The sequence below is a fragment of the Trachemys scripta genome, chromosome 6 (assembly GCF_013100865.1).
Source record: "Trachemys scripta elegans isolate TJP31775 chromosome 6, CAS_Tse_1.0, whole genome shotgun sequence".
Taxonomy (NCBI): domain Eukaryota; kingdom Metazoa; phylum Chordata; order Testudines; family Emydidae; genus Trachemys; species Trachemys scripta.
Genome location: NC_048303.1, coordinates 124,688,200 through 124,712,638, shown reverse-complemented (window position 1 = coordinate 124,712,638; position 24,439 = coordinate 124,688,200). Strand labels below are relative to the sequence as shown.

The 24,439-nt window shown below is 40.4% G+C and overlaps 1 protein-coding gene across 7 annotated transcripts in view; it reads left to right on the top strand.

The window, feature by feature from the left end:
* NRG1 (neuregulin 1) overlaps positions 1 to 24,439 on the top strand; it is a 229,031-nt gene that overhangs the window by 182,563 nt on the left and 22,029 nt on the right. For 4 of the 7 annotated variants that reach the window (XM_034774156.1, XM_034774155.1, XM_034774152.1 and 1 more), the window contains 3 exons: positions 7,066 to 7,195; positions 16,084 to 16,142; positions 22,617 to 22,640. In XM_034774156.1, the coding sequence (XP_034630047.1) occupies positions 7,066 to 7,195; positions 16,084 to 16,142; positions 22,617 to 22,640 (213 nt within the window). Of the gene's footprint in view, positions 1 to 7,065; positions 7,196 to 15,394; positions 15,463 to 16,083; positions 16,143 to 22,616; positions 22,641 to 24,439 lie in introns of those variants that run through there. The other 3 variants (XM_034774157.1, XM_034774154.1, XM_034774153.1) reach the window with 3 other exon arrangements.

Here is a 24,439-nt window from a genome sequence, read left to right as displayed (position 1 = left end):
GCAGACTGCATGTGTGACACTGGTCAAACAGATGCCAGCTCTGGCCAAGGCTGTAGGCATCAGCTGAGGCCTGACAAATTCATAGCTGGAAACCAGAGCAGCTCACCTGTCTGTTAATATTGTTCAAGACAGGTGTTAGACTGGCGAGGATGTGTTTAGTGTTTAGACTCTATAAAATGCTTCTAAGTTGCTACGTGCTTTAATCTTACTTGCAATGTCTGCATCCCATGCTACAAGGCAAAATATAAGTTTGTTTTAAAACTGCAAAAATGCCTGCTCTGAACTTGTGAACTCAGATGGGAAGAGAGGCTCCCCCACCCATCTAGGAGGGCTATCAAAATTAAGCGGGCCATTGTAGGACAAAAGCTTTGTTGACTGCCCCATCCACCCATGCAGAACCACATGCAGAAGGACTCGTCCCATTAGTTGGAATGCTGGAAGAGGGAAACAAAAATAGTTGGCACGAAGATTTTTTTTCTCTTTGTTGTCTGGATTTTTAGAAGGGCTGGAGCTAAGAAGCAAACAGCAAAGATCCCCAGGGTCGGGCTGGGTTAGCCCTAAATGACATTCAGTCCTGACAGATTGCTACATCTCCATCATCTTTCGGAACCGTAGACTGAATCTGTTAATAACTCTCTCGATTTCTTTTTCCTAGTTAATAAATCCTTAATTAGTTTACTGTAGGCTGGGATATCAGTGTTGTCTTTGGTGTGAGATCTAAGGTACAAATTGACCTGGGAGAGGTGACTGATCTCTTGGGACTGGCAGCAACCTGAATATTTTGTGATTTTTGGTGTAAGTGACCATTTATCACTAAGTCCAGACTGCAGAGGACAAGGGAAACTCCATGGTAAGACTGTTACAGGGATCCAGGAGTTCACATTTGTTACTAGGTTGGTGAACTCTAATTATAGAACATACCCCTAGTTTGGGGTATCTGCCCCATTTTTGACAGTCTGCCCTGAGGTAGGCACTCATGGTCATGAACCACTCCAGACAGAGTGACAGCATGCATGTGACATACTTGTTGGAGAAGTGAAAGGCATGACACACACCTGATTTTCAGTTGTGAGGTGCTACCTCACATTGTACTGATGTTGCACACAAGAAACGTTTGTGCTATGTCTGTGGCTTTGCAGGTATGTCACAAAAAGCTGAGACAACCTCCCCCCTCTCACATTTTGGATAGACATTGTCTATGCTATGATGGTACAGTAGGTGGCAAGCACTTCTGAGTCAGTCGGAATTGATGCCCCAACATGGAGTCATGCTATTGGAGTTGTCAACCTTCTGACAAAATGGACAACCTGGCCATTCAGGGCCACTTTCTGCCACCCTACCTCACATTGAGTAGCACCTTATTTTATAAATAACCACCTGGAAAGATACTATTCAACATGCACGAGGTGGCAAAATCTAGCCCTAAAGATCCTATGGCATTCTTCACAAGGGTAGGAGCGTTGACCCCTGTGTTATGGCCAGATTCCAACTCACCATACATAATTGCACGCTGCCAACCTAAAATTTTCCCTGCGGTTTTAATTGGGTAATTTAGACTTTGCTTCCTGTGCTAAAATAATATGTAGATTTGCAGTGTACTATTACAAACAGTGGTCACCTTTCACCTCAGAGGTGGCTGCATTTCACTGATGGGTGAAGGTTATGGCCTTTCTATTGGTTCAGTTTGTAAAATGCTTTGGGAGCCATCCGAATAAAAGGTTCTGGATAAATGTAAGATGATAACTCTACCCATTTTCTCTTTCCAAAAGTCTGCGGCTTCAAACTATGATGACAAACGCATTTGGTGAAACTTGTTATTTTGTGATTCTTTGTGTCTTCCTCTGTTTGATTTGTTTTATATTTTGGCCTGCAGTGGTGTTTATTCTACCCGTTGTAGGGATCCTTGTATATTATGTTACAGATTTTCTCACAAACGTGTGCACACAATACTGATTTGTGCATGTATATTATGAGATTTGAAATTGCTCATTTGAAAAGTTGCTTCTATATGTGCTTCAGTTTTGCCCTTGACTAGAACAGGCCAAATTCATAAGTGTGCTCTGGCTGCTTTATGCCATGCCGGTGATGCAAACCAGCTGCAAACCCGGCACCAGAGTGATGCAAAGCAGCCAGAATATACTGATGAATCTGATCTTTTGACCTAAAATGCCTATTCATAATACACCAGACATTTTTCTCGTTTTTTTCTTGCCCAGAGGTCAATCTAAAATTCTCCTGTGTGTTCCAAAATGACAGAGTTTGGAAGCAGTTGGTATCGGCCTAACTCTGTTCCCATTGAAGTCAATGGAAGAGCTTCTGTTGACTTCAGTGGAAAATCTACCCAGCGGTGCTTCTGTTTGTTTAGTGTTTGTATTGGGAACTTTACCCATTAGCAGCTATCTGCAAATACCTCTTCAGAGGATTTATATAAATACGAAGGAATCTTAACAGCATGTCTTGGAGTTGGGCAGATAATTAAATATTATTAACGCTGTTTGATGGGGATCACTCTTGGGAGGTGCCAAGCAAAGAAGTCAATGGGAGTTGAGGATGCTCATTACTTAGCAGGATGAGCCTTCAGATGGTTAATCTGAGACATACAAGGATGAAGTGACTTGTCCAAGGCCATACGGGAAATGAATCCACTCTGCAGATCTTTCAGTTGCTTATTTTCAGGTCAGTAGGGAGTTGGGTTGTGCAGAGAATAGGGTGATTGAACTCCAGTTGGGAGAATGTGGGGACAGTAAGGCTGATTGCATTTAGGGATATGTGGTGTCATCGTTTCAGAATATGTCGTCTCTGAGTTGTCGCTTTTTTCATCTCTGTCCCTGTCTCTCTCGCTGGAGTGAGTTAGAGCTAGGCTGCGGTTGATAGTGGTGTTTAGTCACAGAAACGTATGATATACTGAGCGTTTTCTCTCATGTCTTCTTCACAAAAGGAGACAAGGCTGTCTACTTACAATTCAGCAACTAATCTTATTCATGACCTATAAGCTGCCTTCAGAAAGAATGATGATCCTTTCTGTGCACTGAGGCTGGCACTTTATATTCTCTTCACTTGAGCATTGACATCTTACCTGTCACCTTGGTTGGCTGAGAGTGTGTCCTCTGATGTTACACCGATGTCTGCAGAAACTGGATTAAAATAGGCACAGGCTTCTATTGTGCATAGATTGCACAGATGTTCACTAGCAATGAGAACACGGAGCCTTCTGAGAACTCTGTCGGTGGTAGCAGATTGAATCATAGACACTTATAAAAGATCCATGTGTCCTAAAACTCTAGCAACATTATTATTTACTGTAGAGTTCCATTTTGGAAAAAGCGGGGAGAGAGAATCCAAACTAGCATGCATTTCCATGTTTCAAGACACAGAAAGGTTAGAGATCTCCCAGGTAAGCAAAAAATTGCCATGACTTTGCAATGACTGTCTGATGTGAAATTGTGCTAAAGCTAAATTAAAAGATTGGGCTTCCTTGAGGTTTTGGGGTGGAGTGTGAAGCATTTTTTAGAGAACAGTTATTAAATGTGTCTAAAACTTCTATGATTTTGAGAAAGCTAGTACCTAGGATACCTCTCTAGTCTTCTGATTGTGCTCGAATAGTTCCCTGAGAAGGGAAGAGATTCATTGCCTTTCGTTGCCTTGCGAATATTTGCGTTAATGAGAATGTTCCGTGTCATTTCTGCTACGACCAGTTGTTTAGTAAAAAAAATGTTGCTTGCAGTCATGAAAAAAGAAAATGGAACATCCAGTATTTTAAAATGCCTGCTTATGCCTGATGTTTATAAATTGTTTTATGATTTGTGGTTTATCCTTTAAGGAAATTAGGAAAAGTGGATCATGTAAATAGATTTGCATATCACTAGTGCCTATTTAATATGGGTTTATAAAATAGAAATGAAATTAGGGTAAAAATTTTGGCTAGATAATTAAATACATAACAGAGGAATATGTTAGCTACTGCTGTGCTATGCCTTTCTGCTGCAGTTCCATGTCAATACATTGTAAAATAACTCAGGCCCTCAGGGCCCCCTCTGAGAACTTTATGAGTTACGGAAGGCAAGAGCTATGGGGCTAGTTACGGATTGAATGAAATCTGCTCTGAGGACCACCTGCTCCAGAACTCAACATTTCTTCCGCCATGTGGGTTTAAGGGAAACCTAACACCACGACTTTGGTGCTTTTTTAATTTAATTTGCAAAATAGACATGCAGCGGATAGAGTTAATACTGGTTTATCCACCAAAAATTATGCATCAAAGACAAGCTGTCTCCAGAACTAACTGACTGAGGACAGAGGTGGATTGAGACTGCAGTGCTAGTCTATCAGAAAGGCCGGAAAAAAACGTGCGTAAGATTTATAGGCTACACCATGCCAAACTTAAGAGTGAGAGGAGAAAAAAAAAACTCCTGGCAAAACTATGTAAATCCCTTCTATCCTGGGGTTTGTCTGAGAATGACAACATATTCCCATCTCTCGCAATTTGTTCAGAGCCACTGCAGCCATCCAAAGTTCACTTTACATCAGCGGGGCACTAACGGTTACTTCCAAACTCCATAATGACCAATTTTGATCTAGCTGCTGCTTAAAGAAAAAGTGCCGATCAGGATGATCGGAGCAATTCTAGAGAGCTACAGGCTCGTTCTCTGCAACTACCCTTATAATTCAATTTCAAACATTCCATTAGTCTTCGTGGTAGTAATAAGCTTTGCCGGCAGGAGTTCAGGCAGACAATATTGCTTTTCATTTCAAATTAATGCATTAGATTTTTGAACCATAGGATGTCTTCAGAACAATGGTCTTACTTTCAGGAAGAAATGTTTTAAAGGGGCTAAAAGGAGGGCAATAGGCATTCAAGCTACATAGGTTGAACTAAATTCAGAAGGGAGTCTAAGCTAGTAGTGTAAGTTACACTTTCCAGTCCCATCAGCATGTATGTATCACCTACCGAGAGCCACATTCACTTCAACGTAAGCTTGGGCTAGGTCTACACTACGGGGGGGTCGACCTAAGATACGCAACTTCAGCTACGTGAATAGTGTAGCTGAAGTTGCCTATTTTAGGTCGACTTACCTGTCTGTGAGGACGGCAGCGAGTTGACCGCTGCTGCGCCGCCGTCGACTCCGCTTCCGCCTCTTGCCGCGGTGGATTTCCGGAGTCGACGGCAGAGCCATCGGGGATCGATTTTATCGTGTCTTCGCTAGACGCGATAAGTCGATCCCCAATAGATTGATCGCTACCCGCCGATCCGGTGGGTAGTGAAGACGTGCCCTTAGTCTACACTTAAAACTTATACCAGTGTAGCTATTTCAGTTAGGGATGTAAAATGTTAACCGGTGAACCAGTAAGCATCAGTCTTACCGGTTAACCGCCTTAACCATTAACCTCAGCGGCCCCGCACCAGCCGGAGCGGGCCCAGCCATGGCCCCCGGCCAAAGCGTCCAGAGCAGCGCCACCTGGCCGGAGCGGGCCCAGCCGCTTAATCCGTTAACCATTTAAACAAAATGCTTTTAATCATTTAAACAGTTAACTTTTTAAACAGTATTTACATCCCTAATTTCAGTCAGGGATGTGAATGTTTCTGTCAGTATAGCCAATGTCATTTGGGGAGCTGGTGTTCCTACGTTAGCAGAAAAACTCCCGTTGGCATGTGCTGCATCGATACTAGGGGGCTATGCTGATGTAGGCTGTGCAACGCAGACATAACCTTACACTTGACAGAGTCTTTGGACTACTACAGCCATGCCAACCCCCATCGGGTTGACCACAACCAGCTGACATGACGCACTCTCTACAGTAAGTGAAACATCCTGTTAAAACGTGTTAGCCAAGGCTTTTAAAACATGACCTACTTACCTAGGCTTGATATGGCCTTCATTTAACTGAGTCTAAGTGAGGGGCAAGGGGAAAGGAATGGATTGTTATCAGGATTTATTATTATTAATTGTTCACATTTCATTAGCACCTCGGGGTCCCAATCAGGATCAGGACCCAAGATGTAACAAGTGGGTGCAAACAAATAGAAGGAAGGAGCGAGGGAGGCCCTGGAAAACAGCATTAGGAACTCAGGTTTATACAAATGAGCAAGCTATGTGCACAGCTGAATGGTTTCGGATCAGTTAACTTTAAAACAAAATTACAAAATATAAACAAATGAATACGATAAACCTTAGAAATCCCAAAGTCTAAACAGCTCGTAGACTTTGGGAACTGGGCCTGACCTGGGACTTTGGTCACCAATGCTATGGGAACCTGTGGTAAAGGACTTCACCTTGAACTCACTCTAGTTTCTCTTTATTTCTATTGTAACCGTTTCTGACTTTAATGCCTTATACTTGTACTCATGGAAACATTTCTCCTTGTAGGTAAATAAACTTGTTTTATTCTTCAACCAGTGTTGTGAACTATGTGGGTAACTCCATTTAGGGTGGCAAACTGTTGTATATTGAGCCTCTTAGAGGGGCAACGGACCTAATCTATCTGGACTGTCTTGGAGAGGGTAGGAGAGTGCAGAAAAACTGGTTTGGATTGTATCCCGGAATGTCATAATATCACATTATGTAGGATTATTAATATTTATTATTTAACATGTATATTGTGGTAGCACTTAGAGGACAACTAATTGAGGGCCTCACAAAGATATAGTGACTGACAGTCCTTGCTCCGAAGATCTTATCACAATAGGCTTAATGCAATTGAAGTAATTTCACATGTAAATTACACAGTCCTTTTAATTAAATGTCCTTGAGCTCTGATAGAATTTACAGGTGCTTGATGGATTGCAGTATGGAATTTTACACTCTCCCAGTTTGTGTGCATGGAGCGTGTCTAAGGATTGTAACCCTCTTTGTGCTCCTTAAATTGGTCAGCACAATACTGCCTCGGCTAACTATTGTTTTCCATGACTCAGATTAATTCTAGGAAGCCACAAGCAGATAACTCACAAGGATCACCAATTCTTCCCTACCCCATATCTCTTCCACACACATGCCTAAATTGTATTCAAATCCAAAGACTGTTCAGGAAAGAACCAAACCATCCTGAATTGTGTTTTTTCTCTTCCAGCCACTTCTACATCGACTACTGGGACAAGTCATCTCACAAAATGTGACATAAAGCAGAAAGCCTTCTGTGTCAATGGGGGAGAGTGTTACATGGTCAAAGACCTTCCAAATCCCCCCCGATATTTGTGCAGGTAAGAAGTCTCTGGCTTATTTTAGTGGAGCCACCATGTTTCTCATGTACTTTTTCTCAAAGTAACTGCTTTAATATCTGAACAGTTCTTTCTCCCACAAACGGCCCAGCAGATATTTAACAGAAGCATTAGATGTATCTGCACCTTTGTGTGGCAGAGAACTCTCTAACTATTGAGAATGACCTCTATGTAACAGCGCTTGTGTTCATTGCAATGTTAACTCGAGGTATAACTTGAGTTTTGCCCCTAACCTGACTCCCACCCCCACACAGAATCTCTAGCTCAAATTAAGGGGTGCTCTATATTCGAGCTAGCTAGCCTGTCTGGGGGGTGGAGAATGAGGGAAGGGGGTGAAGCCTGAGTGGTTTGTCGATACTACAGTCACCGTGTGTGATTGCAGCTCATGTAAACATATCCAAACTAGCTTTAATCTCGCTAGTTCTGGCCCAGAGCAGAGAAGCCGCTTGACACCCTTGAGCTAATTATGCAGTGGAGATGCAATAGCTTAAGTGACAACAACTCATCAACTGCTAATCCAGTCACTGTGCTGCTAATCCCATCACTCTGGGTAGCTGGAGTGTTGTTTCGCAGTGTGGTTGGTCTCACTTGAGAGGCTAGTCTAGACTAGTGGAATAACTCAAGTGTACTCACCGTTGCAATGAAGCCAAGTCTATAGATAGCTCACACAATAGTTATTAAAACTCCACAGATGGTTTCATAATACAGACAGAGCTATGTGCCCAGCTGGCATTTGGATACCCTGAGATAACTATTATTTGAAATCTTGGCTGTTAGAGCTTAGAGGACAGATATCGACGGTTAAATATACCCCCAGATAATGAAAAGATACATTGTGGAATAACTGTCAGATATAGCACATACAGTAGTTCATTTTTATTAACATGTTGTAGTAAAATAAATGACTTATTAAAGATCAATTATAATATTATTTAGAAAACGTAGTGCTGCCAGAAGATGTTTTGTTTTGAAGTTAGGTGACTACAAAGTCACCGTGTCTAATGAGGTGAAATTAATAACAGGAGTTATTACTTTATTAAATGCATTATTTGGTAATAAGCAATGTAGATTGCCACCTGAACTTATCAGTGGAGGTCAGTGTTTTAGATGCAGTGCCTTGATGCGGGAAAGCACTTAAGAATGTGCTGACGTTGATCCGTATTCAGGAATTCACTCAAGCACATGCTTAGCCATGAAGTGCGTGCCTGAGCACCCTTCTTGAATCACGGACTAGTTTCGCTATCACAAACAAACCCAAATCATAGCATACATCAGCCCATTATTCTGCAGAAGATCCAATATGGCTGAAGCTTTGCATCTTGCTATAGCACATTGTACAACAGGCACCTTCGGAGCTGTAGTGGTGCTGATAACAGACCAGAGCTGGATGCAACTGAGTGCTCTAAACTCTCACTGACTTCAACACATGGCATTCAGTATCCTGCAGAATTGAACCATAAGGGAACTTTTCTCTGTAAGAATATTGGCATTTTCAAGAGAGGCAGCAGAAGCTAGTCAATAAGATACACAATCTGGTGTAATCACATGAATTTTCAGTCTTATAAAGGCTAAAAATCAAAACCCAATAATTGCTCTTCTGCAACATCATGTAAAGTGAGGGTGGAGAGACACCTTGCTTGCACATGGAAAGGAGAAGATAGGAATTGCTTCCAGGAAATACCGGCTGCACTCTAGTGAAACACCTTCTGTTCACTTCAATTTCTATGGATCTTACCTGCAATTATCAAGATTTGTTTTTTCACAAACTCCCCGGCTGCTGGAATCATGACTATTTATTCCATGGCTGTTTATAACCATTTTCTTTAATGTAAAAGTACCAACTTTGTTTTTGGACAATTGTCCTAAAATTACATGATCATCATAACCAAGCAGTGCAAGATGACCCAATTTTAATAACTACACCCCTGGGAACCTACCAGAAACCAGCTCCTTTGCTTCCACTTCTTCATTTCCTCCTCGTACCTCGTTCAGAACATTTCATAGCCGCCCAATGGCTGTGCACATAACACATTTGCTGTGTGCATAACATTTTTACTATTAACTGGTATTGCGCTGTTGAATTTAGAGTCACCTCTTTTTCACTGTATCTCAGGACATTTTTTTTAAATTGCCAGATCTGATAGTGTTTGCTCTTTATTATTGTAATTTTATTTTATGTTAAATGTCCCAGGCCCTCTTAAATGATTTTTTTTTCCATGTAGAAAATAAATAATTATTAAATCTAGAATCAGAATGAAAACAAAAATAACTCCCCAAAGTTTGTGCAGGGCACTTTTCTGGGTAGCACAAGAAATATCTGGAGAAGTCATTACAATGTTACAATGTAAAATCACAGGGCTTGATTCTTATTTATACTAAAGCGGTGGAAAGGGACCTCACTATAAAGGAGAGCTAAGCTCACAATTAGTTTGCAATGCTTCTGCTATGTCACTTTGATATTTACCAGCACTGAAGCTGTTTATACTGTAACAAAACAAGACAAATGTCTCTGCGATACAGACACATGAGAATCTGAATTGTGTTTTATTGGGTACATACTGCAAATTGGAAGAAACAAAATAGGATTATTTTCTTGCCTGGTTAAAGATATGGATGTCTATTTTAAAGTATTTGTTAAAACAAATATCTGTCAAGGACACATTGCTTCCTTCTACTGTGATAACAAATCTTTTTCCAGAATGTGCCATGGAATCAGAAAACTTGAAAGATGGTACTTGCTGTTTCTGCCTTGGTAGCAAGTTCACATTTTCCATATGCTCCATCTGTGAAGAGCAAAAACAAAATATTTAAAGCATGAGTCTCATTGTTCTAAATTGTTTTTATCACAAATCGAAAAACGTGACTCCAATGCACAACCACCATGGAATTTTCCAGGCAATGTCTCTGGTCATGTAAGCCCCTGTGAATCTGTCTCCTATTGCTAAAGTCAGAAGTTGTGCAATCAAAAGTGATTTCCAAAAAACTGAAGGTGTAATAATTAACACTGTGTCACATTTTGCTTTCACTGATACTAGTATAAATTTTGAGCAAAATGATTGTTTTAGAGATGTTTGCTAGTTACCTGGATTTATTTCTGAGATGTGTACATATCTACAATGAACTGTGCCTGAAATGTTGTGTAGAGAGACATCTACAGTGGTACAGTGTTGTATACATTTCTCTTTTGTGTAATCTAATTACAATCCTGGACTAAATAGAATAATCTCAGTCTAAAAAAGAGGGTTTGGAGGGATTTTTAGAGACATTGGGTAAAACTTTTTAAAGGGCCTAAATGAGAAAGGAGTCATTTTGAAAAGTGATTTAGGCACTTGGGCCCAGGTCTTCAGAGATATTTAGGTGCATAACTCCCATGGGAGCTAGATGCCTACACACCTTTGAGTAGCTGGACCTCAGAAGCCTACACCTCACTGGATATGTCTACACAGCAATTGAACGCCCATGGCTGGCCAGGGCCACCTGGTTTGAGTTCGCGGGGCTCAGGCTAAGGGCTTGGGACTCCACAAAGGGAAAAAGTCCCAGAGCCCAGGCTCCAGCCTGAGCCCAAATATCTACACAGCAATTTTTAGCCCCACAGCCCGAGCCCCGTGAGCCTGAGCCAGCCACGTCCATGTCATGGGTCTTTTATTCCAGGATAGACGTACCCGTTTCCTTTCAGTAAGACTTAGGGTATGCCTACTCTGCAGTCGGAGATGTGATTGCAGCTGGAGTAGGCATACCCACATTGGCTTTCATCTGGGTAGTCTGGCTAAATATAGCAGTGAAGACAGGCTGGCACAGACCCTGGCGTGGACTAGCAATGTGAGTAGACACCTACAGTCCCAGGCAGCCTTGTACAGCCCATGCCGAAGCTGTGCCGCCAAGTCTTCGCTCCTATTTTTAGCATGCTAGCCAGATTAAAGCTGGGCTGGTATGTCTGCGAGCAGCAGTCACACCTCTGACCGCAGTGCAGACATAAACTTAGGCTTCTAAGTGCCGATATCACTTCTGAAAATGGGACTCACGTTTATACTACAGTATCACAGCGACAGGGCTGCAGCTGTGCGGCTATAGCGCCTTGCTGTGGATGCTTCCTTCATTGATGAAACAGCTTTTGCCATCGCTGTAGTTAATCCACCTCTCCAAGAGGCAGTAGCTAGGATGATGGAAGAATTCTTCCGCTGACCTAACCTTCCCCATAACGGACGTTAGTTCAACCTAACTATGTGGCACAGGACGCAACATTTTTCACAGCCCTGAGCAATGTAGCTAAGGCAATATAATTTTTAGGTGTAGCCCACGCTTTAGGCTTTTGAAAATTTTACCCAAAGTCTAATAGTGCCAGACCATGTGGTACACCTCTACCCCGATATAACGCTGTCCTCGGGAGCCAAAAAATCTTAACGCGTTATAGGTGAAACCGCGTTATATTGAACTTGCTTTGATCCACCGGAGTGCACAGCCTCGCCCCCTGGAGCGCTGCTTTACCACGTTATATCCGAATTCGTGTTATATCGGGTCGTGTTATATTGGGGTAGAGGTATATTTTGACAATGTTGTGAAAAGGAGAGTGGTTAGCAGCTCTCTCTTATTTGGAGAAGACTCCATATAGTATTCTTCATGTTTTTGCAAGCCCTGTTTTGAACAGTCTTTCCATAACCCATTTTTGATTATGCTAATTTGATATTTCCTTAGTAACACACCACACAATTTGTGTTGCCTTTGCTGCTGTTCTTCCCTAAAAGTGATTTTATGCTATAGCTTCGGCGGTTGAAAACAGTGCTTCTTTCTAGCAGATAGACATTACTTAACCTTGCTTAACAGCAAAAGAATGAATTTCTTATTTTTATAATTTTCTATATCCTTGTTTGGAAATGGAATGGGTAGAGTAGGAATTAATTCATGTGACGATCCAGAAAACTGTTAATTGAGGGGGGGAAAGGGAAGCTTATTACAGTGCTAACTGAAAGGTTTGTCAAGTCTGAGTGGGTCAAGAGGCAAGATAGTGTTCACAATTCTCAACTAAGCAGTTAAAGGCACAGTTCTTACAGTGATTCACGTAAATGATGATAAAATATTCCTGTGCTACCTACCTGTACTACATATTTGCTTATAGTAAAAGGACTCGTTCTTGATCTTCTCTATTAATACGTACAGTTAGTCAAAACCTGGAGACTAGTCTTTTTACAAAATTAAAAACCACTAAACACAGAAATCATCAGGGATTAGAAAAACTTCTTGACATTATTCTTTTATCTGATCAAAGAAAGAGCTGTGGTCCTGATGATTTAAGCCATCTATTTAATAAATAGTTTGTATTGCCTCTAATTAGCCAGTAGAGAAGATACAGGCCCAGAGTAATTTCTCTGTTATACCAGTGTAAATCCAGAGCAGCTCTTATCCTCGTTGGCCTTATTCTGATTTACACTGGTGTAACTGAGGGCTGGTCCACACTAACCCCCAGTTCGAACTAAGATACGCAACTTCAGCTACGTGAATAACGTAGCTGAAGTCGAAGTATCTTAGTTCGAACTACAAGGTACTTACCGCGGGTCCACATGCGGCAGGCAGGCTCCCCCGTCGACTCCGCGTACTCCTCTCGCGGAGCAGGAGTACCGGCGTCAACGGCAAGCACTTCCGGGATCGATTTATCGCGTCTAGACAAGACGCGATAAATTGATCCCAGAAGATCGATTGCTTACCGCCGAACCCAGAGGTAAGTATAAACGTACCCTGAGAATGGACACTGCCCATATATAGAAAAGGAAAGAACTGAAAATGCTATATGGGTAACCAAAAAAAGAGAGTGATGACTAGAGACAGTGTTGTAGAAATTACAGTATAAGAAGGTGCTTTCAAATATTGCCTGTTCATACATGTATAATCCAGAGGAGACAGTTTGAACAGCAGAATTGTAATCTGCACTGAATTTTGGTTGTCTGCAATAAAATGCCTTTCGCATGCACAAATAATCAGAAGTGGAAATTGTCATCCGACCCCCTGTCCACACCGGGTCAGTCTTTATCCCTTGTTTGCAATGGTTGGCAACTGCACTGGTGGTGACAACAGTTTAAGTGTCAGTATAAACACAGCTAAACTGTTTTCAGCACTGTGTCAAGAAGCCTGGCCCAGACCAGACTGGAAATGATTTAGGGCCGTCTGCACTAGCGCGTAAAATATTGCCAACACCAATGCAGCCGCACCCATCGCTGACAACAGGAACCGAATAAGGAGCAAGCGGACCCCATATTTGTGGGCCTGATCCTGAGACTTTTAATCAGCAAAACGCTCATAGACATCATTTGAAGTTTGGCCTGAGTCAGGAGATGGGAATCGAGAGACGGCATGAACATCATGCGGCCCTTCGTCTTAGCTTTAGTGATGAAAAGCGCTGTAGAAGAGCAAGGTGTCATTACTACTACTACGAGGATGGGTACTTAACAGTATAAGCCTAGTGTAAAATAAGAATTAAATTAACAGGATAAAACATCTATTGCCGTTTTGTTTCTTCCAGTTTGCTAATACAAATCCAAATTCAACCTTCTTCCCTGCCCAGTGGCATAACCTTCCTCTGTCCTTATTATTTCATTCTTTATTGTATTTATCTATGGTAGTGCTCAAGGATCCCTGTTGGGATCAGGGTCCTAATGTGCTAGGGCTATACAAACACATCAGAAGACAGGATCCTTGCTTTGAAAAGCTTAAAATCTGTTCCTTTGATAAACAGATTCACCTCTACCGCAATCAGTTTAGAAAAAAACCTCTTCAGACACCCAAAATGTACCTGTATTGAAAGAAAATCAATCTTGTGTAATGCATCTGGACAAAGATGCATCCATTTGTATTTAACACTGCTTATCTTGTATAGTATGTTCTGTATGAAATTCCAAAACACTTTACAAGGTTAAAAAATACAACTAATATGTAAGTGCAGTGTGTTAATATCCTTATTGTTACTTACCGCTACAGATAATAGTGAGCAGAGGTTGAGAGAACTTTAAAAAGCTTGGCAAGTGAGAAATGAGATTTCAGTGCAACTGAAAATCTGATAGGGGTTGAAGAGGTACAGGAAGACTGTTCTAGATGAAGGCAGCTGCAGATCAGAATGCTCTTGAATTCAGACTGCAAAAAGATACAACTGGGAGGCCAGCATTAGAGAGAGAGACCAGGTCTGGGAAGCAGGCTGGTGCAAGCTCATGAAGTGCTTTAGAACCAAACAGAAGAAAGCATAAGTAGAACTTAATTTAAATGTGTCAACATAACTTGATTTAGCATGAAGGTAAAAGGTAGATAAATGAATAGAGCCCTGAGAATGGAGTGGGTAGATAGGAGAAAAGCAGATGGCCAGGAATTTAACCCTGTGGGACTCCATAGGAGGACCACCGGACTCATGTTCTAAGGAAACCAGAGAAGCCTGTGTAGCTATGCCGGCCTTACCCAATGAAGTCCCGCACAGTGTCAAAAGCTGCATTGAGGTCAAGGAGAATGAGGAAGAAGGAAAAGCTGTCTGCGGCTGCAGAAAGGTGGTCATGGACAACATGGGAGAAAAGTTCCTCGTTCAACCAAAGTGGAATTCATATTGCATTTTTCCAAGCATTCTGATGTGTGCGCCATGTGCCTGAAGAGATGAGAGGAGGCTACTTATATCTACCCCTCTGCTTGTCGTTTTTTGGTCTACCTCTTTTCCATTTCTCAGATACGTTTAACCATAACTGCTGCCTGGAACAAAGCTGGGTTTAAAAAAATAATAAATAAAAGCATGAACTTGAAGAAAAACTATTAAAGAAATACCAAAGTCCATAGAATTTCCATAGGTCCTGCAATATACATGATTGTTGAAGGCAAGGGTGTAAAATTCTTGTCCAACACCATGTCATTAATTGGAAGAATTTGGTATGGCTCCCTAATCAGTGTCTCAGGAATGAACAATGAGCAGTCCATTTGTACGAGAGCTGACTTCTTTAAAAACTCCACAGATTTTCTCTAATAATTTTTTTTTAAATTTCATACAATGATACTTCTCCGAGGACACATTTTTTCTTTCATTATACTTTTTCATTAGTTTCTGCCCCCTACACCCCTGAAGTCATGTAGAGACTCTCGAAGTTCCATAGGAAAGCAATTACCAGTCTGATAGTTCAGTGGTTTTGGTGTTCTATTGCTTATCACATTTTTGCCCTTTAGGTGCCAACCTGGATTCACTGGAGCAAGATGTACTCTCACTCTGCCCATGAAAATCCAAAACCCAGAAAGTATGTTAAAATAATCTGAACTTTGCTTTCTCTCCAACTACAGCCACACAATCACTATTACTTGGTGTTTTCACAGTTCAGCTGGAATTGGCATCCTTTGATTCTGATTATAGCTTGATTCTCTTAATCTTTAATCTGTACACCATGGCATTATCAGCATCAAAAATGTTACTAGTCTGTGAGACTTTTTTTTTTAACTGGATCCTTTTCATCCTCTGCAGAATTTTGTTGTTGTTGTTTCACTCTGCCAACTTTCTTGGTTGGTGAAATGCTGTAAATTGTTACCCGAAAGGAATATGGAGACTGAGATGACTGTTGTACAGATTTCATTTCCTAGCTGCCTTGCGAACACTACTTTACAAAAGCGATTTGGAAATTTGGAATGGTGAATTTCTTGCATCCTGAAATATACTGTGATCTGGATTGGTTTGGGGCTTCTGCAAAGCAAGTGGGCTGCTCTCAACATCTTGAGCCATTTTGACACGCTAAACCAAGATTCAGTTTCTGAAGGTGAACTCACCAAGTCAAATCAGTTCACACTGAAGGAGCTTCTTTCTTTGTGTATATTCATCTCTTCTCTTTTCTCTGTTTTCTCTACCATTTTTTTGTTTTTCCTCTCAGGTGCCCAAATGAATTTACTGGTGATCGCTGCCAAAACTACGTAATGGCCAGCTTCTACAGTACGTCCACTTCCTTTCTGTCTCTGCCTCCGTAGGAGCATGCTCAGTCAGTGCTGCTTTTGTCGCTGCATCTTTCCTCAGATTTTTTTTTTTTTTTTTTACCTGTAACTAGATTTATTGCGTTAGGCCTAATATTGATTGCCTCTGCCTGTTGCATGACAATGATAACAAAAGCAATTGCAGTACTCTGTTGGATTTGTTGGCATTGATGTTTGGGCATTTGAGACTTAGGAGCATTCTGGAATGAATATTGAATGATGTCCTACGGAGTTGTGGCTGACAAGAAGTACAAAGATACATTTAAAAGTCTCACTTTTTATTTGCTAAAAGAAATAAATCCCAGCCCTAAAACAGCAATCGCGTTATCAAATCTTTATAAAGATAGTAACCTTCCGAATAAAAGGGATATACATAAATTGCCTTGGAAAATAAAAGGTAAAGGCCATTTACGTGCTCCAGGTGTATCAAATGAACACACTCGAACAGGAGTGAGGGCTTTTTTCCTTTTATTATCCAACATTTTACATTTCAGTAGGAAGAAAATTACATGAAGAAAGAGAAGCGGGGAAGGGGACATAAATGATGCTGCTTGACATTTCTTATTTATGGGGGACAGGTGGAAAAGATCAAATATTTCAGAGCCCGATTAAATGGCTGAAGAAATGTCTCCTTTGGACACTGTAGGATCGGGCCCTTAGAGACATAGTTTCATAAGCTTCCTCTTGGAGGGTCTTGTTAACTATTAATTATTATTTAATAGTGAGAAAGTGCAAAGTATGTTGCATATTTATTTTGTGCCTTCAGATATAACCAAGTCAGATGTAAAATAGAGGGAAATTGCCTGGGGTTTACATTTTTAATGCACATTCACTATTCATAATTAATTTTTGCTGGCGTCCCACTGCATTATGATGTAAAGGTAGTTCTATATGAACTTTTTTTGATGGATCACTCACTAGCATTGAAAGATTTCAGAGACTGCATGATTGCTCAGTTTAGATTTCCATTAGTACATAGGCTAAAAAGCTGTTAGCACACACTGGACATTTTGGAGCCCTAATAGAGACATAGGTCTTCTCTTACATCAGTGAACAAAGAATGTACATACATCATTCATATTGTCTATCGTGGGAGTTACCCCGGCAAATCCCCAGGACAATGGCAGGCGATTCGACTGCATAGCATTCTAGTATTTATTTTATACTGCGTTTTTAAAGGTTTATTAGTGTGAGTTATTTTTAAAATGCCTCTTATATGTATCAACCAAAAAGCTAAAATACCTTTCTAGGCTGTGCAGTGCTTTTGTTACCTGAGTATCAGATTTGTAATTATGAATATGAATTTATTATTTTGAAAACCAAATGTTCTGTGCTTTTAAGAAGTGTTAGAACATTTATTTAAATAAAAGTAGCGCAAAAGCTAAATCACACTTTTCCCAAATTAATTCAAATGGAGACTCAGACGTGAACCACAAATTCATTTTTTCCACCCAGAAAACTATATATTTAGGGGGTTTTCTCATTTGTTTTTAATTTTTCTACCTACACTTGGGATTTTTAAACAAGTCTTTGGGTGCCCAGGCCATGATTTTCAAAAGCACCTAACATCCAGATCCTCAAAACTCCCTGGGGGGATTAGGCACCTACGGATATGGTACGTCTACACTGCAAAAAAAAACCCCAGAGGCCGCAAGTCTCAGAGCCCAGGTCAACTGACTCGGGCTTGTGGGTCTTGTGCTCCAGAGCTGAAAATAGCAATGTTAATTCCCACTCGGGCTAGAGCTCTGAAATCCGGCAATGGGGGAGGGTCTCTGAGCCCTGAGCCCAAACATCTACACTGCAATTTTTAGCCCCCACAGCACAATCCCAAGTTAATTCACCCGGACTCTGAGACTCACTGTTGTGGGGCTTTTTTGCTGTGCAGACATACTCCAAGGGACTGAGGAGCACAAGCCTTTTAGAAGTCAATGGAACACCTTTTCTTTAAATCACCGAGGTATTTTTGACAACCCCATTGAAATTCAGTGGGTGTAGAGCACCTATCTACCTACCTTGGACTACTTTGAAAATCCAGCCTATTCTATTTTATTCTAGCATTTTCTATATACAATAGATCTGAAGCATAAAGTGGCATTTCTTAAGATGCCACAAATCTTAAAATGACACTTCTGGAAGGAGTCCAGGGAGAGCACATTTCAATGTAACCAGAAAAATCAATAAAGAAGCATTTCTATGACTTTTGTTTTACAGCCAAGCATAGGTCAAGCCATACAATTAAAAAGAGAACTTTGCCTGATCCAAAGAATCATTCTAACATTATATCTGGGGCTGAAAGGCAAGAGCTTATACTGTACCCCACATACTGAGCAATTGATTTAATTAAGTTTAGTCAGGTAAGCTCATAGAGCAAATCAGATGTTAAACAAAGCAAGCACCAATAGAAAAAGAAAAAAAATGGGAGCTAGATTGCACCATCCAGTTTCATGCAGACCTCCTCATTGATTTCAAGAGGCACGTTTGCTTTGAAGCGGATGGTTCAACGTGGCTCCATACAAAGACCCTTGGATTAGCTATTAAAATCCTAATGTCATTTTTCTGTCGTTAATATTCAGCTTAAAGGGTGGGATATTTAAAAGCATTGGCCTCGTGCTGCTGCTGCTGCAGTCAGTGGGAGTTCGGCAGTCAGTGGGAGCAGAGCGAAGCCAATGCTGAGTGCTTTTGAAAATCCCATCCTAAGTGTACACCGCATACCCCAATGAGAGGTTGTGTAGGTAAGGAGCCCTGTAAGAATATTGTACTCCTCATACTGCGCTGAAAAGAGAGGTATTTTTCATAGGTATCTTAGTTAAGGCAACTTCCCCCATATAAATAGTTTTTCCTTCCTTTAAGTAGAGGGGAAAACATTGTAGAAGCATTTTACACCACGGAGATTGGCAAGGTCATTCGCTTCCACCTTCATGAGCATGTTCTATCGTGGTTAAAGGGCCTTGCACTGCGACATGACAATTGACAGGTTTCCTGTATTGCAATATTTACCATCAGGATTGCAAGTGGGCAAAATTTCCTACCATCGTGAGGGAAGGGGAATAAGATGCACAATTTGTTATAAAACTGACAGTTAATGACTGTTTGTTGCATGTCTACTATCTCCCAGATCTTGTTCAAGCAGAGACTGGCTGTTTTTTCTAAAAGATCTGCTCTAGGGATTAGTTTGGAGAAGTTCTGTGGCCAGGAGATCAGAGTAGATGATCACATTGGTCCCTTCTGGACTTGGAATCTATGAACCTGTGAAAAATCCGGGGGTCCCTACAGCATCCTTTAATTGAGTCTCTAGCGGCAAAACCCAAATACAATCTACTCTCTTCTTCTGCCGTGCCAGGTGGGGAGGGGGTTTATTTCTGGAGGTCAGGAGAAGGTCTGAGGGGAACATGTGCAGAACTAGTGTACATATTTTCCCCAGGGATTCAGGTTACATCCACAGTGCTCAATCAGCATGGAACAGGTAGCTCTAAAGCATAAGCACAGGTAAGCATCTTCTCCTTTTATCCTGTCCCTGGTGGCCTGAGGACCCCATGCCAGGCTGTCAGTTTAATTGTGAGTCTCTCAGTAGATTGTACGGTACGTCTGCGTAGGGGGGTATATATGATTTGTGTGTATGTGTACATATACACACACTCACATAAAATGCATTAGAGTGGCAGAAGGGACTAAATGTGGGAAAGAAACCTGTATTCCTGAAGGCAAGACCTGCAATTCACATTATTTATTAAATTTGGTCAATTTTAGCCTTACCAGGCTTGGTGATCATTTTTTTTCATGGTTGAATAATTTATCGTGAAAATTATGAGACTCTTCTGTCATGTAACCTTGAGATTTGTCTGGCCAATAAATTACAGAGGATGATGGGCACGGTTTGATTAAGTTCTGACATACTCTAGCTCTCACTGGAATTGCTGATTGCTGTACAGTAACTCCCTCACGTTTCAGTTTTTACACATAAATTATATTTTAGGTTTTGAAATTTACAGTTGGCAGATCTACTCTAAGCGCATACAAAATTCCAAAATAGATCCCTGGCTACAGATGTATTAGACGTTTCCAGGTAAAATTTTCAAAAGTGGTTAGGTTATGTAGGCGCCTAAATCCTATAGACATTTCATGGTACTCAGGCTCCTAAGTGATTTAGGCGCATTTGAAAATTTTATCCTTCTCATCCCAAGATTAAAGTCAAAGGCCGCATTTTTTTTTTCAATCTAAATTGCCTAACCAGTGCTCTGGAGAGTATAAAACAATATGTCGTTTATATGATGGGGAGGATCACTCAAAAATGAACATTTATTGTCTTCTCAAGTTTAAATTAGACTTGGGGTAACATTTTCAAAAATGCCTTAAGAACATACATTTTCAAAAGCAATTTAGGAGTTTAAGTCCCATTGAGATTCAATGGGACCGAGGCTACTAAGTGCCTATGGCCCAGATTTTTAAAGGTATTTAGGCACCTAACTCCATTAAAATCCGTGGGAGCTAGACACTTAAATACCTATAATAATCTGACCCTAAGTCACTTTTGAAAATGAGTTTTACCCTCCTAAGTCACTTTTGAAAATTTTACCCTTAAACAATGCGTTTTAAAGTTTGCCCAACATGAAATCACATCCACAATGGTACTTAATTATTTAAAATAATCTTTGTGTTTCTTTTTAAAACACATGGGCAGAAATTCTTCAGGAAGCATATTGCATATGGCGAATATGAGACAACAACATGAAATGGGAATGGATACAATGTAATAAATGCTCTATTAAATGAAAAGTTTTGGGGTGCTCTGCTTTCTTTTAATCAAAACAAGAGAATGGAGCTCCGAATAGCAAAGATAAATTAGAGTCTTATGCCATCTAGGATCAGAATGAGCGCTGCATGTTTCCTCAGCATGGTTTCTTTTTAGGGCTTATGGTCAGAGTATGTTCCTCTTTTACGGACCAATTTCCACTGAATTATTTGAAAAAGAAGCTGCATGATATGAATGACTTCTATTCAAATTAAATTAGAGCCAGACTAGCAGTCTTACCTAAAAAATAACATAAATACGGTAATATATATGCATGAGCATGTCACTAATTTTATTGAAGATTCAACCAAGCTTTCTATGCAACTAATGTGTATTGTTAGCAGTGTTCACCTAGGCATGTAGTACCGGCTCCTAAGAAAGAAATCTGGATGGATTCCAATTTAGTTAACCCTTAAAATGTTACTGATAGGCAAGGAAAGAATTGTGCACTTCACTCTCCCCAACCTGGGTAAGCTAATTAAATATCTACTTCCGTAGAAAATTAGGGTCAGGTTCTAAATTTCATAATAAACAAAAACATAGGAAGCGAAAGCTAATCTGGTTTAAGTGTCACCCAATGGGAAGATAAATCTATATTTGTTGGATTTGGATGGATAACTTTGTTATGCAACCCAGTTAGCCAATGCACAGAGTAGTGAAGTCGTGAACCCATTGAAGTCAATTAGAATTTTGCCATTGATGTCAATGGAGCTAGGATTTTATCCAGCATTTTTTAGTTCTACAAACGGAGGTGGGCTCTATCCAGAAGAAAACAATCTCCTCCACCCATGGAAATTACATAGGTCTCCCAGAATACGCAGCCATGGGAAAATCTGCATTCCCCACTGGTGCTGGCTGTGGAATGCCAGATTAGACCATTGATTTTATTAGAGTGACAGCTCCCCCACCCCCACACACAAACATCCTGCTGCAAGACTGGGTTTTTCCTTTGGACGCATGGCCGGCCATCAAGGGAGGATTCCGCAGGGGCTGCATGGCCTAAGAACAATGGGTCAGATCCTCAGCTAGTGTAAATGGGTGTGGAACGCCATTGCCGTCACTGGAGCTGTGCTGATTCAAGGCATCTGAGAAGCTGACGAGGGCCCGTTCTGCTGCAGATATCTGTTCCCATCAAACAAAACAGTAATGGCCGGGATGAAGTTGCCCCTAAATAACAAGAATGGTAGCGTCTCCCACCAGAATCACCGTTTTCAGAAACTAGGGGTAAGCACCCCCTAAATCCTGTCTCCGGCAGGGGTAATTCAGCTCGATGTAAGGACTCCATAGACGATAATAGTCAGTTATTAAAAATAAACTATTTCAAGTGTCAGCCGCTAGCCACATTTCCATTACCTCTCAGTAAGATCGTTAAGGGTTAACTGCTGTGTTCACTGCATTGTGCCAGTGCAAATGCCATATTCCTATTCTGGTGTGTAACACCTTTAAAACAACTGTTATTGACACGCGAGCTTACAGACGCTTATCTGAGCACTGCCCCATTAACCACACGCCACTCGTCCTGTTTCAATGTGCAGACACAGAACAGCCGTAATATTCATGTGTAATTTGTTTTGGAGTACGGTGTATTGCTCTTTTCTGAAACTTTTTCCCTTTTCTTTCTTTTTTGTCAACTTTCTGCATTGGCAGAGCATCTTGGGATTGAATTTATGGGTATGAACCAATCGTTCCTTTTAGCCTGCAGATTTTAGAGCCTGAGAGATTAAAACCTTTTTTCCCCCTCCTTCAATTTCTAACCAATTTCTTTATGCTTTAGAAGGGATCATACAGCTATAACAATAACCTTTGTTGACATCCTAGTTGTGATTAACTCACTAGAATGTTAATTAACATAGGATACTTTAAATCTCCAGACTTCATATGCATTAGCCTTGAAGTCGCCATACTGGACTTTTCTGCCAAATGGCTTTGAACACTTGTTACATTAGCATTAGTTATGATCTTTTGGTGTGGCTGGGTTTTGGAAACGCCCACTGAATTAATTAAGCAAAGTGGTTAATAGACTGTCTTTAAAAAAAGACAAGAAGATAATATAGCCACTTAAATTCTGCAACAAAATAAGCAATATTGAGCTCAGTTTTCCAAGTAAAATCGAGTGACTAAATCCATATTTAGGTGCCTAAATCAGCACTTAATTGCCTGCAATAGGTATTTAGATACTTGAGAAAGAGTTTACAAGATACTCAAGTTTACAAAATGGGTTCAATCTATCCAATAATAAATCCAAACTATGCAAGGGCAAAAGCACTGACAATAGGCACCGTTTTCACTACGGTGCAGTAAATATAAGGATTAGAGCCTAATCTTACCAACCCTTTAAATGAGTAGTCCTTGTTCATGAGACTAATGTTTTGCAGGAGGTGAAACATTTCTTGAACTGGCTGAATTATTAAAATGAAGCTAAATTTGATTTAATTCATTATAATTTGGAATTTCCTAAAGTTCTTTAGGAAATATGAACTATAAAAATTGTTTTTTTTTTTCATTATTTGCAAAAGAGAATTAATTTGGATTACTATTAAAATTGCCTGGATTAAATATAATTAATTCATAGCCACGGAAATAGTGTGTGGAATGCTCACTATTATAAATTTGAAGAAAAAAATCAGAGCAAAATATTCTGCAAGGGCCGGATTTTTAAAAGGTATTTAGGGGCCTAACTCTCATTGGCACTTAAATACCTTTACAAGACTGGCACTAGTACTGTGCTGTAGTAGAAGAAACTCTGTTACTAAAATAATGTCTGGTGAATTATTTGCTAAAATCCAACGCAGACTCACTTGCAGACTTTAGCTCATATACAAACCTCTATAAGGAAAGAGCTTTTTAAAGCACTTCAGACTCCTACTTGAGATATGAGTCTTTCTTTGAAATTTTCACAAATGGCTGTTACAGCCCAAACTTAAATTAAATCCATATACATTAGTAATTATGAGTAGATTAGGGCAATTTGTAATTAATGACATACACATATTTCACTATTATAATTTAAGGGTAATAGTGATTTACATTATCCTAGCATTCTTGAGGAAGAACTAACAAACCTATAAAGGATTTTTTAACGGTCAGTGAGAAAAAACATCTGTAAATTCACATTGCACATATATTTCTCTAAGGACTTTTCCCAAGGCTGTTTTGAACGTCTTCCACGTTATTTTAAAAAAACACTTCAACACTGTAGTTGTTGTTCTACAAAATATTATTAAATGAATCTGTAAGTGTTATCCCAATCAAACTGATGAATCTGAAAGACAGGTCAGTGTCTCACTGTCACTCCATTCAAGTCAGTGGAGCTACACCAGTTTAACCAGCTGAGGATCTGGCCTGTGTTTGATAAATCTTCACATGTGTTATTGACCAAGAAAGATCTCTGTTGTCCCACGCCCTCTCTCTGAGTGGGACGCTGCGCACTGGCTTGAATAAGCATGGATTGTGGTTCAAAACATTCACAG